Source organism: Ailuropoda melanoleuca, chromosome 14 (assembly GCF_002007445.2).
Source record: "Ailuropoda melanoleuca isolate Jingjing chromosome 14, ASM200744v2, whole genome shotgun sequence".
Lineage (NCBI taxonomy): Eukaryota > Metazoa > Chordata > Mammalia > Carnivora > Ursidae > Ailuropoda > Ailuropoda melanoleuca.
Genome location: NC_048231.1, coordinates 36,898,137 through 36,915,249, shown reverse-complemented (window position 1 = coordinate 36,915,249; position 17,113 = coordinate 36,898,137). Strand labels below are relative to the sequence as shown.

General features: G+C 61.5%; 2 protein-coding genes across 2 annotated transcripts in view; one reads left to right on the top strand and one right to left on the bottom strand.

The window, feature by feature from the left end:
* Window positions 1–15,754, top strand: part of CCDC85C (coiled-coil domain containing 85C) — an 86,380-nt gene extending 70,626 nt beyond the window's left edge. Inside the window, exons 5-9 of the mRNA XM_034643071.1 lie at window positions 2,534–2,572; window positions 5,812–5,919; window positions 10,688–10,783; window positions 11,653–11,751; window positions 12,428–15,754. Coding sequence (XP_034498962.1) covers window positions 2,534–2,572; window positions 5,812–5,919; window positions 10,688–10,783; window positions 11,653–11,751; window positions 12,428–12,517 — 432 coding nt within the window. The 3' untranslated portion in view covers window positions 12,518–15,754. The remainder of the gene's footprint in view (window positions 1–2,533; window positions 2,573–5,811; window positions 5,920–10,687; window positions 10,784–11,652; window positions 11,752–12,427) is intronic.
* A 1,290-nt stretch (window positions 15,755–17,044) lies between these two features.
* CCNK (cyclin K) overlaps window positions 17,045–17,113 on the bottom strand; it is a 26,022-nt gene continuing 25,953 nt past the window's right edge. The window contains exon 13 of the mRNA XM_034643070.1: window positions 17,045–17,066. Coding sequence (XP_034498961.1) covers window positions 17,045–17,066 — 22 coding nt within the window. The remainder of the gene's footprint in view (window positions 17,067–17,113) is intronic.

Here is a 17,113-nt window from a genome sequence, read left to right as displayed (position 1 = left end):
TGGCCTCTATTTAACTCCAAAATAGCTTTAATTAAAAATGTGCCAGCGTGTTCACAGAACTAAATTACTATATTGCAGTTCGTATTTTCTTTCTCGCGTTGGCTTTAAAATTTCATCAACACAGCTGCTTCCTCTGTGATGATTCATTTCGGGCCCCCCCCCCCCACGTTATTATTTTTCCTGGGGATTCTGTGCCTGGCTGGGCTGGGGTGGGCGCGGCTGGCATTGACGCTGGGGCCTGGCTCTTGGTTCCCTTGGCTCACTCCCCTGCTGGGCTGATAAATGAAGCCTGCGTGTGCGCCCAGGAGCCGGCTTTACAAAAGAGCAAGAAGGCTTGACCCGATCTCACGCGGGGCAAGTGGGCCTCTGTGGAGGGGAGGGGAGAGGCGGCCGTGCAGGCCCGCCCCCCTCCTCCTCACCCCTGTGCCACGCCACGCCAAGCAGGGTCGCTCGAACGCTCAGGTTGGAAGAGACCCCAAGATTGACACCAAGTGCTGCTATGACAGAGCTTCAGTGACAGAAGTGTATTGTCTCGTGGTTCTGGGGGCCGTGGGGTCAACAGATGAACCCGGGGGGGGGGCACAGTCCAACCGGCAGCCATGGTGTGGCGGGCCTGATGGTGGAAGGAAGTGGGTTTGAGATCCCAAGGATCTGAATTCCCATGACCCGTGCTCCAGCACTCCTCTGCGGTGAGGCTCTAGGCAAAATGCTTCTGTCCTGGTGCCTCGGTTTCCTGACGTGGAAGACGGGGGTGATGGTGATGCCCAGTACAGCGTGTGCCGTGCTGACTCTGACCTGGGGGGTGCCCGGGGGGTGCCCGGGGCGGTACCTGCCTGCCCGCCTCTCCCTTTCCTGGTCTCGGGGACCTGGGCCGTTCGAGGCCTGGCAGACTTGAGCCTGCCTCCCTTGGCTCGGGCCTGGCCCGTCCCTGAATGAACGGCTCCTCTTTGGCCCTTGTCTGTGTTTTGAACCATACAGGCTGGGGGACAGGGGAACAGTCTGCCACTTTCTCAGCCCGTGCTGGGACCTCAGTTCTGTGTTCTGAGTTCCCGACGTGGACGTGTCATGCTGAGTGGCTGGTTCCGGGCCTAAGCCCTCCAGAGAAGCTGGCCTCCAATATTTCTGTGATGGTGTCTTCGTAACATGTTGCTGGTCGTCAGGCCCTGAGCCTCCCTGCTCAGCCTGTTTGGTGTCTAGGGTTGGTGGTCACATCCTGCTCCCTCTGCTGTGAGTGGTGTGGTCCCTGCATCTCTGGAGAGCTCTGATTACTTCATTCGCAGAACCTCAGAGTCGGTCCAGCCTCTCCCTCAGCCAGTATCTGAGCAGATGATCTGGCTAGCCACGTGGGCAGAAAGAGTCTAGGAATGCCACCTCTGTCGCCTCTGTCCCCGAGGCTTAATCACTGTCCACTGTGAGCAACATGCTCAGTGACAGTCAGTGCCAAGCCCCGGACTCTGGAGCCACAGGACCTGGTTCAAATCGCCAAAGTGTAGCCTTACCAGCTGGGTGGCGTTGGGCCAGGGACTTAACCTCTCTGTGCCTCAGTTTTCTCATCCGTCAAATGGGGACACCAGTGGTGCCTGCCCCAGGTTTAAAGAGCCGATCCCGCAGAGCACCGAGGACCAGGGTTGGCCAGTGGTGAGAGTCGTGGGCCATCCAGCAGCTGGGTGACCTTCTTGACCCCAATTTACGTGCAGGCAACAGAGCCCTGGAAAGTTGAGGAGTTGCTCAGACTTACCCAGCCCCGGTGGGATTTGGATTTTGCAAGTCTGTGCCCCTCCCCCCAAGCCCCGCCACCTCCTCTTGCGGGGTATCCTGCTGCCTGTCCCTCCGCTCACCTTACTGGAACAAGTATTGGGTTGTCGAGGGGACCTGTCATGGTTGACGGTCACTGTGGTGGTTGAGACCTGTCCGCCGCAGGCCACGTGGTCCCGGGCAGTACACACACCCCCACGTTTGAAAACTGGGATTTAGGGCCAGAAATTGCTTGGGGCGTAGGGATGTGGTGCCAGCTGTAGAGAAGTCGTATTAGTCATGCACCAGCCCCACGTGGAACCTTTCCGGGCTACTATGAGCACATTAGGAAGAACCCTCTGGGCCCCCAGCCACACAGCAGCTGCGTTTTCTTAATGGCCTGCAAATGAGTTCTCTGAACATTAAAGTGGAAACGGGAGAAAGCCAGTCTGGTCGGTAGGTAGTAGCAGGATGCCCTTGTGAGCGGCCTCGCAGCGCCCCTTCCCTGCCTCTGCCTGCTGGTGCGCCAGGATCTTGGGGTGTCTCTGGGCTAGTGCAGTGGGCAGGCCTGTCGGGGCTGCAGGATTCCCATGTGAGCCCCAGGAGTGCTGGGAGTGGGCCGGTGCCGGTCAGTCCTTGTAGACGTGGGGGGTTCTAAAACCGTGGGGGCTCTGGAGGTACCTGCCCCGGCCCAGCCGAGGTCCCGGCAGCTTGGGGCGATCGGGTGTCCAGGGGAGGGGGGCGGTGGGGGAGTCACGGCTGGCATCTGCTGGGTGACACCGCTCCTCTTCCCTTCCAGCTGCCCCGCCCCTACGGCCGCCCAAGGAGCTGGCTTCAGGTAGAGCTGCCTGGCGGGATGCGTTTGCAGTGCTGTTTGGGGTGGGGGTGCTTTGAGTGCTGTGTGCTGCTCTGTGTGCTGTGGGTCCCCTCCCGTCCCTTCCTGGGAGCTGACCACCACCCAGGGGGCCCTGGTTCTGCCTTTTCTGAGCTTGCATTCACGTGCAGCTTCGCCAAATAACAGCAGAAGAGCCTGGAGACCACGCGCCACCCCCCCCACGGCCCTTCTCACCCAGCTCTCCCGCCTGTGTCCGGTGGTCCGAGTTGTCTGCGGACACCCCTGACATCAGTACTCGCCCCTGATCCCCCACAACAGCGCCCGTGTCACATGTCAGCTCTGCCTCCTTGTCGGGTGCACGCAGGAGGTCCTTCTGCGGCACGCGGTCCGGTGACCCAAGCCCTTTGGGAGCAAGAAGGAGGGGTGAGACTAGCTGCCCAGAGTGAGCCCACCCACAGCTGCTGCCCAGACAAGGAGCCTCAAGTGGGCAGGTGGGCAGGGTCCTCCCTCTGTATCCTGCCTTTTCTGCTCCAGCACCCCTCTGACGGTGCTCCCCGGAGTCCCCTGGAAGGCGAGAGCTGGGGAACTCTGCGCAGGACCGCGGGGGTCCAGAGAGGCTGGGGTAGCCAGTGCACGGCAGCTTGGAGCCGGGCAGTGGTGCGGTGACGGCCCCAGACAGAGGCTCCCTGTCCTTAAGTGGACTTGCGGGCCCTGCGGCCTCCTGAGTTTCTCCCTCCCGGCTGGAAGGGGCAAGTCTGTGTCTGCACCTGATGTTTCTTTTACTTTTAAGGATGCGGGAGTCCCGCCCACTCTGTGTGGCAGATCCTTTCTCCCTGTGTCCTGAGGGACCCACATTCGGGATTGGGGATGGGGCACGCGTCCTCTCCCTGCTCCCTGCAGGTGCAGGCCCAGCCACCCCAGAAGCCCCTTTCAGCTCCACTTCCCCTCAGTGATAAAAACCTAGGGATTTCATTCTTCCAGGGCACCAACAGGCAAATCCCAGGATTTTTAATTTGGATTTAAGTGCAATTATGGTCCCTCATTTTGATGCGTCATTAGTCACATCGCCCCTAATGAGAGATTGTGCGTTTTTCCTGCCAGCTTTGTGGGTCGCTAATAAAGTTCTGTGGACGTGCAAATATTTATAGATGATGGCTGAAGGCAGGGGTGGGAATTGCACGTGCTAATTTAAACCCTCCCCCCACCCCCTTGTACACACACGTCCTCCCAAGGAAATTATCTGGGGGGGGGTGGCAGGAGCAGGCAACACAAACCCGTGTTTTTGGTAACAACACGTGAGTTGCTTCTGAGCCCATTTGGTCCCGGGCCAGAGGAGCTGTGGAGGTGAGACTCAGCCCAGAGGAGGATCTAGATGGTGTGGGGAAGGACAGGGCAGCATCCAGCTGTCCTGGTCCCAAGGGCTGGCGGGAGAGCACGGTGGCTCAAATCCCTGGCCAAATAAATGTCTGTGTGTGAGCTGGGCTGAGCCTTAGCCCTGGCCCCTTTCGCCAGCCTGGCCAGGTAGGTGGGGGGTGTTCCCGCAGAATGGGTTCGGAGGGCGCCGCGAGGGCCTTGTGGCAAGGGGTGTAGCTGCCCCGTGTCACCGGGTTTAGAATGCGCTCTCCATTGGAGAAGAGTTTGTAACTGTCACAGACGCCTGGCCAGGAATGTAACTGCGTCTGAGTGAGGCTGGGTTGATGCCCCCGCTCACCGTGGGCGAGTCAGTGAGGCACAGGTGCCCTGGTGGGGGGGGGTCCCCCGTGGTGGGGAGTGAGGGTCGGCACCGTGGCTTCTGTCTTTTTGGTGCCTGGTGACAGGGGGGCTCCACTAGATCGGACCTCTGGCTGGACCAGGGAGGACTAACCTGGCTCTGGTTAAGGGTTGGCCATAATTGGGAGTGTGGCGGTCCCATTTTAAGGGTTCCTGGGGACGTCTGCCACACTTCAGGGGCCACCATGGGAGGGTGGGTCCTCACTGCTGTCCCTCTGTGCCTCTTCGTGACTTTTGTTTACACTCAGGTCCTCCCGGAGGCTATGGGAATAGTTCCCGCTCTGGCTGGGGTGCCTGGGTGGGGGTTGGTAAGCAGACGAGGGATCGCTTGGATCTGCTTTCTGATGTTTGCTCTAGCAGCTGGCACGGGGCACCTGCCTTCAGAGTGTTCACTCCAGTCCCCCAGATGCTTACAGGGTGCCACTCTGCCCCCTGAGCCAGCCCCTGAGACTGATGGGGACGGGAGAGCAGAACACAGGGAGTCAGTGAGGCTGGAGAGCCGTGAGAAGTGGGGTCTGGGTCCAGCAGTTGGCAGGAGCGGAGCAGGCTCTGTGTGGGTCCCTCCCGGACCAGCGGGGCGGGGGGCTGTGTGCAGAGGGAGGGACCTCCAGGCGTAGTTGCTGTGCTGTCTTGCTCACCCCGCGCCCCTGTTTGGGGACTTAGGAGACATTCTGTTGTCTTTTATCTGCCCAACAGCGTGCCCTCAGTTCCTTTGAAGTAGAAAAGGATGTCTGGGCCATAAACACCCCCCTGGGCTCTGAGTGATGGGTCCAAAAGGCCACGGCTCCTTCTCAGAGGGCCTGTGTTGGATTAAGCGTGACCCCTGGGTCCCCTCCCTTTGCAGATCCCAGCCCCCAGCTCCCAGTTTCTGAGGGCATTTGCTTTGCCCTGAGGGAAGTCGCCTAAGGCCAAAAAGTGTCCATCCATCCATTCCTTGATTCTCTCCCTCCTGCACCTCCCCCTCCCTCCTTCCTAAGCAGGTACTGGTTCCTGTGGCCAAAGAGGGGAGAGACGCAGGGCCCACATTTGGGAGCTCCTGTCCGACGGCAGAGGCTGAGGGCAGCCTGAGCACCGCACAGGGACTGGCTCACTCGTGGGAGGCGGAAGGACCCCAGGGGCTGGAGAGAGTGTTCCCCAGGCCAGGCACGGGGACCCCAGTGGCGGATGCTGGAGCAGAGGAAGAAGGGTGGGGAGCGGGAGTACCCCATACTCATTTACTCATTTATTCTCTTCAAGAAACATTGATAAAGCGTGCACTGGGGAGCAAAACGGAAGCCCCCTGGCCTCGTGGAGCCTGCACGTGATGGCAGTGAGGACCCAGAAAGCAGGGAGAGGGGAGGGAGGGTGCAGCCCACTGCAGAGGGCGGGGGGGGGGGGGCAGGCAGGACCAGCTTGCCATGTCCTGACGGGGCTGGGTCCTTGGCCCCCTCAGCACAGCCGCTCACCTCTGACCTATCTCCCTTCCCCCGCAGCAGGCAGGCTCTGGAGAGTTCCGGACTCTGAGGAAAGGCTTCTCCCCGTACCACTCGGAGTCCCAGCTGGCGAGCCTCCCGCCCTCCTACCAGGACTCCCTGCAGAACGTAAGTGCCCTTCCCCTAGAGCCGCCCTGTTCACACGTGGACCCGGTGTCTCCAGAATCCTTGGTCCACATTCCTTTGCAGGGGTGAGGCTCAGCCCGTCTAGTGACCTGCCAGGGCCAGTGGATGGTCTGTGGCTGAGTGGGGACTGGGACCCTCGTCTGCTGCCTGAGCAGTTTCCAGGTCAGGCGAGGGCAATGGGTCAGAGCCCGGGCTCTGCCGGAGTGGCCTTCCTCTCTCCCCTGCCTTCCTCCCCCGCTGCCTGGAGGGGGTGTGGCCTCCTGGCCCTTGGAGCCTTGTACGGGCCCAGTGTGGTGGTTAGAGGTGGAGGCCCCCCGGAGTGATGTGACCGTGAGGGGCAGTGTCTGGAGGCCATGCGAGAGGCTGCCCCGGCCCAGCTGTCACGCGCCTGTGACTCCGGGGCCATGGTGGGCGGGTAGGATGCACTGCTGGGACTGGGATGCGCATTTACACTCATCCAGGCTTGGAAGTGAGGCTCAGGGGGTGGGGGGCAGCTCAGGTTTGGGCTGTGTGCCGGTTATCACCGGGGTCCTCCAGGGGTCCTGGGATCTGCAGCTGCCCCGGATGGGAAACGGAGGGGTGGTGGCGTGGGGGGCCAGCTCCCCGGGGTGTGGCCAGCTCCCCAGGACTGCTCACATGTCCCCAACACAGGTCTGTGGAGGCAGAAAGCACGTTAGTGGTTGTCAAGGGCTGGGAAGAGGGGATGGGGATGGCTGATGGGTATGGGGTTTCTTTTTTGGGGTGAGGAGGTGTTCCATGGTGATGACTGCACAAATCTGTGAACATGCTTAAAACCGCTGCGCGCAAAGCACTTACCTGCATGAGCTGTGTGGACGATGGTGGCCAGAGCCGCCAGCATTGGTCGAGCTCTCTGGATAGCGGGCAGGGCCGAGCCCCACGAGCAGGGACCCTGGCTATCCCCAGGGAGCGGGGAGGAGCCGGGCGGCCTGAGCTCACTCTGCCAGGTGGGCGTGTGGTCTGGACTCTCCCCACTGGGGTCCTGGCCCCACTGTCTCCCCACGACCCCGGTCAGCAAGGGTGACCCCGGGTGGTCCTGCAAAGCCTCGCTGGGCTGCGGCGCTGGCGGCAGCAGGCTGGGGCCACGGCTGGCTGTCGGCCAAGTGTGCCGTTGCTTCCCTTTGGAGGCCCTCACACCTCCAGGAGTGGAGCTGCTGAGACCAACCAGGCCACAGAGCTGCCAATGGCCGATCATCCCAATATTCCTCCAGGAGCCTGCGGCCCAATTAGGCTCCCAGTGCTGCCAGCCGAAGGGCCCTGAGAAGCCCGGGGTGCCCTGGTGGGGGTTGGCGCCTCAGTCCTCCACTCCGTCTGGCCGCGCTGGTCCTTTTGCGGGAAACCCGATGGCCGGCAGCTGTGGGGTGCTGCGTGCCATAGCACAGTGTGTTCTGTGCGTCGAGCCCCCCAGGCCTAGAGGCCAGGGTGAAGCAAGTCTGAAGCTGGGGGGCAGGTGCCGGGGTGCACAGAGAGGGTTGGGTGTCCTGTGGGAGGTGCAGCCACGAAGGCTGCTGAGGCAGCAGGGGAGGGCCCGGGGCTGAGGTGGAGGTCAGGGGTTCTCTAGAAACACTCTTGGGGTGCTGATAGGGGAGCAGGCCCTTGCTGGGCCTGGAGGGACCCTCTGTGCCTGACGCCACTGGGGGCACAGACTCTCCCACACTTGGCATGCTCTCTGTAAGGTTACGTGCGGGTCCCGGCCGGGGGGCGGTGAGGGAAGATAGTCCACATGTCAGAGGGTCCTGAGGTGAAACAGGTGATCCTGTGGGGTGGGGTCCCCCTTTCCTTACTAGGCTGGCTGTCCCCACCTTCCCTACCTCTGTCCCTGTCCACTTGCCCCATGCCCCGCCCACTTGAGTCAGAGGTTGAGTGTCTGTCCAGGGCCCCCAGCTTCTCTCCCACAAGGGTCACTGGCCTGGGTGCCAGGGGGCAGGGTGCAGGGGGCCCTCGCCGGTCCTGGGCTTCAGGGCCCCGTGGAAGAGGCTGGCCGTGGTGAGGTGGGAACTGCATTCACCAGCCTGCTGAGAGCAGGATCAAGGTCCCTGGGGGAGACTGGTCTTCCTCCTTTTTTTTTTTTTTGTTAGTTGGCTTTATCTTTGAGCACGCACTTGGCTGGTTTTTAGCATATTTACAGATTTGTGTAGTTATCACAATAGAACATCTCCTTACCTGACAAAGGAACTCTGTCCCCTTTAGCAGCCCTTCCCCACTCTCCCCTGCCTCGGCCCGTGACCATGCATGGGCTCGTGCCTCTGCAGATCTGCCAGTTCTGGACATTCATTAGTGGCAGGACCCTCCGACAGGCGGCCCTCCGTGACTGGCCGCCCAGCGGAGCGCCGCAGTGGGGCCAGCCTTGTCCTTCGCATTGTCGAGCGGTGTTCGTGGGTGGAGGCCCCGCTCATCAGCGGCTGGACGTCTGTTTCCACGCCTTGCCTGTTGTGGGGAGCGCTGCCGTGAGCATTCCGGACAAGTGGTTGTGTGGACGTGTGGCTGCTGTTCTTTTGGGGACACACTGGTCTCCCCACTTTGGGCACCAGCTCTGGAACCCCAGTCCCGGTTTGAGCCCTGTTGTCCACCGGCGGTTTGGCCGTGGCCTTCTGTCAGATGCACTGCCCTGTCCTCACCTGTCAAATGGGGGTGCAGAAGGTAGCATCAGAGGGTTGCAAGCCCTCAGCGGGCCACTCTGCTTCGGGGGGGGTGGGGTGGGTGTGGAGGAAGCGGGAGGTGTCACGGGGCTGGCCTCCCCCCATGGCCTGACGGCCTTCAGGGGACAGCTGTGCGTGGCGACTGCCCCGCAAATACCAGTCCCGCCAGCATGCATGCCTTACACGTACTGTTACATGTCCGACGCGGGCTTCGTTGACTGCACCCGAAGCCACGCATTCTTTGGCAGCCTGGTGGTGGGGGTGGTCAGGAAAAGGCCATCCTGGCCCCTCCTGGCTTCCTTCCTGCCTTTGCTCCAGGAAGCAGCCCCCTGGTGCAGGAACAGCCCCCTGGCCCCCTTACAGAGTAGGCTGTTCAGGGAGCCCCAGGTACAGATGGGACAGGCCAGAGGTGCCAGGGGCCAGGCACCTGGTGCCTCCCAGGGCTGAATGTGTGTGGCTGTCGCCCCCTGCTGGCCTCTGGTGGAGGGAGCACAGCTTTGGGCCTCAGGCTGCACCTCCGTGTGCATGTGTGCGCACTGCCTTCCACTTGCCTCCCCAGAACCCCTGGATCCCTTTTTGGTTTCCCCACATGACACATCTGGCCTGGGCACCAGAGACCAGGCAGCCTGGGATGCACTTAGGGAAACAGCCATCGGACAGCATGCCGGGGCTCTGCACACGGCCTGGGACGCGAGAACCCTATTTCCACCCTCCAGACGAGGGAACTGAGGCACAGAGTGGGTCGGGCCCTGCCTCAGGTCACAGCCTACAGAGCCTTGCCCAAGCCCAGCTTTTTCAGCCCCCAAGGCTATGGGGCCCATCATCTGTGTGGAGCCCGGAGAAGGTCCAGGTGGGGTGGGCAGATGGGGAGGGTGCAGAGGAGAAAGTTCTAGGCCCTGAGGGTCTCTGCACAGCATGGCCTCGCCGGGCAGGCTTCCAGGGTCATGGCCGTATAAACCAGCTCACCAAGTCTGCCGGGTCACTGGGGTTCAGTGACTGAGAAAGAAACCAAGACTCAGATGTGGGATGGATTTGCTGGGAACCCCAGCTTCCTGGCCTCCCCGCCTGCTTGCACACATGCTGGCCAGGGCGCTCGGCGTTTTCTGTCTGGCCTCCCGCACTTGCTGGCTCTTGTTAGACCCACTCCCAGTGTCTTCTGACCTTCTGGCATCTGTTGGCCCTGGGGAGCTCCATCCTCCGGTTGTCCTTCTCTGGGCACTCTAGGGTCCCCCTGCAGCCCGAGGCACACCACTTGGGCCAGTAATCCTTGTGGAAAAGCAGCTGGGGACCCTGGGCAGACATGCGGCCTCTCACATAGGTGGGCCTGATTCCCTCCTCACCTGACCTTGTCCCCTGGTCCCCAGGCTGTGGGGAGTTGGGCACCTGGTTGCCATTTAAAATGTTTGCTGAGTGGCTCAGTTGGTTAAGTGTCTGCCTTTGGCTCAGGTCATGATCTTGGGGTCCTGGGATTGAGTCCGACATTGGGCTCCCTGCTCCGTGGGGAGCCCGCTTCTCCCTCTCCCTCTGCCCCTCTCCCTGCTTGTGCTCTCTCTCTCAATTTAAAAAACAATTTTTTTTTATTTTTTAAAGTGTTTGCTGAATTTGGGGGCATCCCTCAAGTGGCCAGGCAGGCCAGAAGCTCAGGGCTGGCAGGCAGGATTCAGGTCTACAAGAGGGTCCCTGCTGGTGGGGGTGGGAGTGGGGGTGAAGTCTAGTTTAACCCACTCGCCTGGCGTTGGGGGAAGGGTGGCAGCTTTGGAGGCAGGCCCCCTGAGGTCTGCCGGGGGATCTTTGCCAGCCCCCACCCTTCTCTGAGCTGCACTCACTCCCTCTGGGACACAGATAACAGGCCCTGCCCGTGGGCTGCCGAGAGGAGCCTGTGGGACGGGGTGGGGTCCAGGTGCGGACCCCTGTCCTCTGCCCTGACCCAGGCCTCGCACCCTGCCTCCTCTCCCGCATCATTCAGCCCCCACGTCCTGCTGCGTGGGCCCTGGCCCATAGAGTCAGGGGCCTCTCCTTGCTGCTGGTCGCACCTGTGGCCACCACCCAGGGGCCATTCGGGACCAGCTAGGACACTCGATTCCTTCCCCCAGGGCCCAGCTTGCCCGGTACCTGAGCTGACCTCGCCCTCCTCTGCCGGCTACAGCTCTGCGGGACAGAAGCCGGAAGCCGTTGTGCACGCCATGAAGGTGAGGGCCAGGCCCCGGCCACCCGCACCCAGACCCCGCTCACTCGGGGGCCCCCAGATCCCTGGTGCAGTTGGGACCTGGGACCTTACACCCCACACTGGCTCGGAGGCCATGGGGGTCTGAGCAGCAGGGCGGGAGGGGAGGTGCCTTGACTGCCGGGAACACCTTGCGGGGAGCGGGGGAGTTGGCGGTGTCGGGTGGCAGTAACAAGTTGGCAGGAGCTTGTCACCGGCCTGCCATGTCAGTAACGGGAAACTGATACCTGGCCGGGGTGGGGGTGGGGCGGGCGCTCCCTCTAAGTCAGAGAGGTAGGGGCAGGGCTGGGGTAGGACTCGGGCTCCAGCCTCCCAGGCCCAGCCTTGCCTGCAGGTGCAGCTCCCGGGGGGCTGGCTCACGCCACCCACGCCTGCCATGGCCGCGCCCCTCACCCCTCACCTGTGCATGGACACGAGCGCAGTGTGGGCCAGGTGTGGAGGCCTGTGCACCTTTGCACAGATGCAGCATTCTTGTACCGGTGTGGGCAGTGACTGGGACACACACACACACACACACATACTCACCCCATGTGTGCAAGTGGGTGCTGTCCTTGTATCCTTTCATCCGAGCTGGGGGCCGTGGGCTGGAGTAAGTGCACCTGTCCGAGGGTAGCTCTCCCCCAACCTGTCCTCCTTGCTCCCAGGTGACCTGTCCTCAGCTTTGCCCCCAGCGGTGATGTGGGGGTGTGGCTTCCCTTGTGGAGGGTCGCTAGAGTGAGGGAAGAGGACCGGCCCGTCGGGTCTCTCCATGGCCCAACTGTGGGAACCAGTGGCTCGGGATCCTTGGCTCCCATGGACAGCCTCCCCCCTGACCCTGGGACCTGTTCCCCGCAGGTCCTGGAGGTACATGAGAACCTGGACCGGCAGCTCCAGGACAGCTGTGAGGAAGACCTGAGTGAGAAGGAGAAGGCCATCGTCCGCGAGATGTGCAACGTGAGGCACTTCCTGGGCCAGGGACCTGGTGTGAGCAGGGCGGGTCCCGGTGTGGCCATGGTCTTGCCCACGTGGGCAGAGCCACGGACCTGGAGTCCTGGGAGGAGGCCCCGGAGTCTGGACAGCCCTGGCCTGTCCTCACCCCACTGCCTGTCCCACTTCTCCCTGAGAGTGGGGGCCCTGACCTCTGCAGGCCTGTCCGTCCCCGGAGCACTGCCCCCAGCCCCCAGCACGGGTCCCATTCACCCCACATATCCCATCCCTTGGCCCCTGGTGGCTGCCGGCCGCACAGGTGGTGTTCAGACCAGACCTACAGGTCTGCTCTGAGGGCCCACAGGGCTGGGGCTGCACTTGCTTCTGGAAGTCGGGCTATTTCTGTGGCCGCCCAGGACACGGAGCCTCATCCCTAACCTGCTTGGCCGGTGTGTGTCCTCTCTGAACCCTTGTAGGAGCCAGCAGGGGCTCACTGGGGCTCACCTGGGGCCGGGTGTTCCGAACGCACCCTGCCTCCTACGCTGCCGCCTCTATCTCTGGGCCCCGCGTGGCCTCAGTTTCCCCTCTTGGCCCCATGGCTCTGGGGACATGGGTGATTTTGAGGAGCCCGAGGCAGTGTGGGTGCCCAGGCCTGCGGGTGGGCTTGGGTGGGCTCTGCACTCACAGCTCGCCCCGCCCACAGGTGGTCTGGCGAAAACTGGGAGACGCGGCCAGCTCCAAGCCCTCCATCCGGCAGCACCTGTCTGGGAACCAGTTCAAGGGGCCTTTGTAGGGCTGCTCCTCCGGGGACGTGGACTGGCCCTGCGGGGTGCCTAGGACGAGTCGCAGGCCACCGTGTTCGTTTTCTGTGGTGAATTGTACATAGGACGCTGCCCGCCGTGACCCAGCTGCTGTGGGTCCAGCACGATGACAGCCGGGCCTCCGTCTCCCTCTTCACACACCAGCACACGGAAGACGAGAGGCTGCCGGCCGTGCCCTGCGGCTGAGCGACCCGGCCAGCCTTGGTCCCGCTCTGGGGCCACCCTGCTGAGAGGCTGAAGGCCGCTCTGGGACGCCGGGCCCGGCCTTGGCCGAGGGGCACCTCATCGAGCCTTCCACCCCCTGGCTGCTGCCCTCATTGGACAGAGGCTGCCGGCAGCTGGACCTGGCACAGGGGGCACCACTTCTCACCCATCCGCTGCAGCCTGAATCCCAGCTCACTGAGCACTGCGTCCCAAGTCGCGGACAGAGAAGCTCACGATGTCTGGCTGGCTGGAGGCCCCGAGGCCCGTCCTCTGGCCTCCCCCAGTCCTGTGCCCGGCTCCCTGCTGCAAGCTGCCGCTTGGTTTCAGGGTTCTTGCCCCCAGCCGCAAACACACACACGCTCACTGCAGACCGGGCCAGGTCGTGCCCTCGCTTTTCGGGTCCCTCCTGCCCGGTGCCTGAGGCCCCTGCATTTCTGTGGTTCACGTGATGGGCCAGGAAGGTAGGAGGCTGTGGGGAGTCTCTGCGCTGAGCCCCACGCTCTCTCTCCAGAGGGGCAGCACCGGGCCAAGCTGGGCCTCTGGTGTCCCCAGAGCCTGGCCCGAGCTGGGGTCACTGTGGACAGAGCTGCACGGGCTGGCCGATGGGGGACTTCTGCCCTCTCTGGAAGGAGCCTGACCTGGCTCTGGCTTTAATTGGCTGTGTGACCCTCAGCAGGTCACTCAGCTGCTCCAGGCCCGTGGTGGCAAAATGAGGTCTCAGGTTCTTTGGGCCGTGCTCACCCCCCGAGGCCACCCGCTTTGTTCCGCCTGGGCCCTCTGTCGCCCCGCGCCCGGGCGCTCCGTGTGCTGTGGAGACCGCTGCCGTCTGAGCTGGACGGAGCTGGGGGCTGAGCAGGATTCCACTGCCTTGCTGCCTCCTCCTAGGTGCTGTCACCTCCCCTCTCTGAACCTGAGTGTCCTTCACTGGAGAAGGGACAGCCTCGGGCCCTCCTCACAGGGCTGGGGATCAGACGAGGCCTTCGGTGTAAATGACCATGTGTGAACTCTAGAGTGCGACAGACAGATGTTGAAATCAGTGAGGAAGGTGAGGCCCAGAGGGTGGGTGATCGGGGGCACAGTCCAGACAAGCTCCTGGACGGTGGGCGGTGGGTGGGCCACCGTTAATGCTGTTGGCACCGGCCCTGATGGCCACTCAGCCCCTCCTGCCTCTTTCACTGTCCGGTGGTGTTCAGCTCCCTGCCGCAAGCACTTGAAGAGCCCAGGAGGCCGCTTTTGCAGCAGGCAAGCCTCGTCCAGGCCCGCGTGAGGGACGGGGGCCAGGCGAGGGGGTGGGGGAGGCCACCGTGTTCCTAGAGCCCCAGCGGGGACTCTGTGCCATCCCACTGCCTGTCGGCCATTGGTGCCCTTGGGTTGGTCCTACACTCTCAGGGGAAAGGCTCACAGCCCTCGTTGTGCCCAGGGAGTGCTAAGTGGGTGCTGGTGATGGCGACAGGCATGTTCCTCTCGCCCTGGGTGTTACAGGGAGCTCTGGGCTCTTCCTGGAGGGAGCTCGCCAGCAGGTCAGGTGGGAGCTCCTTGTCACTAGGGGTATGCATTGGAAGCTGGGGAACATCCTTGGTCATGGTAGCAGGCAATTCTTGTCCTAGGGGCAGTGAGCTGGGGGGCAGAGGCCCCCTCTGGATCTTGGAGTCCAAAGAACCGCAGAGCAGCCCGAGGTGGGGGGTGGGGGGCCCATTTTGGGGGGAAGCCACGTCTGGGAGCCCCTTTGTCATGTCTGGATCAGGTTGGCTCGGCCACCACTGAAAATAAGCAATAAGTAAGGACTCCCGGTATCAGCAGATCTCCTGCAAACCGACCCAGGGAAGAACAGCTTTGAAGGGCCCGTCCTCGCCTCTGGAAGGCAGTGACCCTGTCCCTCATGCTGTGGGGGCATCCAGGGGTCAGGTGGTACGTTTCTGCCCGGACCCTCCTGTGTGCCCGGGAGGCAGCAGAGCTGGGCGCAGACCTCCTTCCTGCTGCTGCTCGCGTTCCTGAGCCAAGTGCACGGGGATGGCTTTCAAGGACAGAGCTGTACCTGTGATGGTCGTCTAACGGAATAAGCTGTTAAAAAAAAAAAAAGCCAGCAGCCCCTCTGCCTGACCCCGCAGGGCAGGGGGTGGGCCGGTGCAGTGGGAGCCCCCAGGCTGGGGAGGGTCAGAGGAGCCGCACCCCAGGGGCGGCTGGGGGGCCAGGTCAGCACCAGTCCCAGCCCTGCCAGCCACATGGCCGTGCGCCGAGGGACGGTGGGCGACCCTCCTCCCCTCTGGAGCCTTAGCTGTAGAAGCTTAGGGTGGGGGTGGGGTTGTTGGAACTTGATGCCCTTTCATAAAGGTCCCTTGACGTTTCAGATACTCTGATTCTCCATCTTGAAGCCCCGTGTGACATCTGTCCTGGGGCTTCGGTTCCCACTGTGATGGATGTCACCCTTCCAGCCTCGCCCCAGGTAGCCAAGCCTCCTGGGATCAGAGTCTGCTGAGCACATTTTTTAGGGTGGCACATTTTTATCCAAAAGTTATTAGCTACACATCAGTGTTGAAAGAGAAAAAAGTGACCTTTCATTTTTTTTTTCTTGGAAACTTGAGAGGAAACAAAATACATACTACTGATTTTTTTTTTTTGAAGGAACAAGCTAAATGCATGACTGCAGAGCGCTAGAGGTGTCTATTTTTCATACTGTGGGGGGAGTATTTGTGCTGCTTTCTGGAATTGGGCTGGAACGTCTGGTGCCGGGCCCGGGCCGTCAGCCGTGCTGTTTTCTGTGGTGGGTGACGGCCCTGAGAACGGGGCCAGCCCCTCCCCCGGCTCCAGGCGGAGCTGGGAGCTGCAGACCCTTGTGCCCATTTCCACCTTCCACTGAACCACTTTGATTTGGGGAGAGAAAAAGAGATAGAACTTTTGATAGTGTGGTAAAAACATTGATTTGAACTATTTTAGTAAAAGGAGTAACAGAAGATTGTGATAGTGTCTACTTTGCGCTAGATAAATAAAGGCCCTTTGCAAGCCTCCGTGGTGGGTGCGCAGTGCTTGTTTTGGGGGGGGGTCACCGGGCAGAGGGCCACGGCCCCTGGGAGCACCTCAGACGTGGGGGTTCGGCCTGGTGCCAGAGAGCACGGACAGCTGCTCCGATGGCGCGAGTGGGAAGGGTGTCAAGTCCGAGCCCTTGTGGGTCCCAGGAGCCCACGTCCTGTGCAGGTGCGTGTGCCAGCGGCTCACTGGCTTCCTCCGAGGGGGGCCCATGCGGGCACACGGTGTGGGGGGCTGGCCTGCGAGGACAGACGCACAGGGGTGCTGCCTTGGGAGACGTGGGGTCAGGTGTGGGGGTTGCAAGCCCAGCGTCCCTCCGCTGCCTGCCCCTCAGCCCCCAGGGCTGGGGAGAAGAGCTGCCTCTGGCCTCCCATCCTGGGGCTGCCACCGGCCTGCGGCCCCACTGTCTGTGCAGAAGAAACAAAAGGGTCGTTTCAGAACGGGTTTTATTTGGATAACTGACTGAAGGAGCCACATCTGTAACCAAGATGGAATTCACAGTATGTTGTTACATTCACACTTAAAAAATATATCTCTATGTACAGGAATTTGCAAATTGATGTAAACATACGTTACTTTCCAAGTACATTTCTCCCCTTCTCTGGAGGAAAAAACAAAGCCATCCAACAAAGCAACCCCTTCAAAATAAGTTTAATACAAAGGATGTAAATATCTCTAAATCAAAAAAGTGGTTCGTCTGACCTACTGGGTGTTGGGAGGGAACGTCACGGAATGAAAGCGATGACAACAGCTTGACTTCAGATGGAACTGGACTATTTAAAATGGAGTTTCCAGGAAAAATAGGCACTGATTTCTAGAAGGAAATTCACTCCTTATTGAAGCTATTTCTTGAGCCAATATGGCTGGTTAACGCTTTCACGAGCACAAGTAACCCAGTGCAGGACTGTGACGCCACCAGCTGAGACCCAGTGCGTGGTCGGATGGAAACTGGCACTGCCCAGGCGACCCTGAAAGCCACTGGCCCACCCTCCAGATGTAGAGGGCCACCCCAATTTCATCTCGGGTCCCGTCTGTTCTTCCCATACTGCAACGGTCTAGCACTATATAAGGTACCCTGCTGCTTCCCCACTCAAACTACTCTTCAAGTTGATTAGAAAAACTTTTGTGAAAAAAAACAAAGGAAAAAAAAGGCATCACGTTATCTCATCCAGGCTGCCCGCCCCAGCCCCCCAACTGGAGGCATGCCGGGTGGGGGGATGGGTGGGGGCACGGGTGGCTGTCCTCCTGGGGGGACGGCCGGAGGTGGGTAGCTAGCCGGTGGCAGGCCCAGGCCTGGAGGAGGGTGAGGGGGGACTGCATGGGTGGGGGGCAGGCGTGGG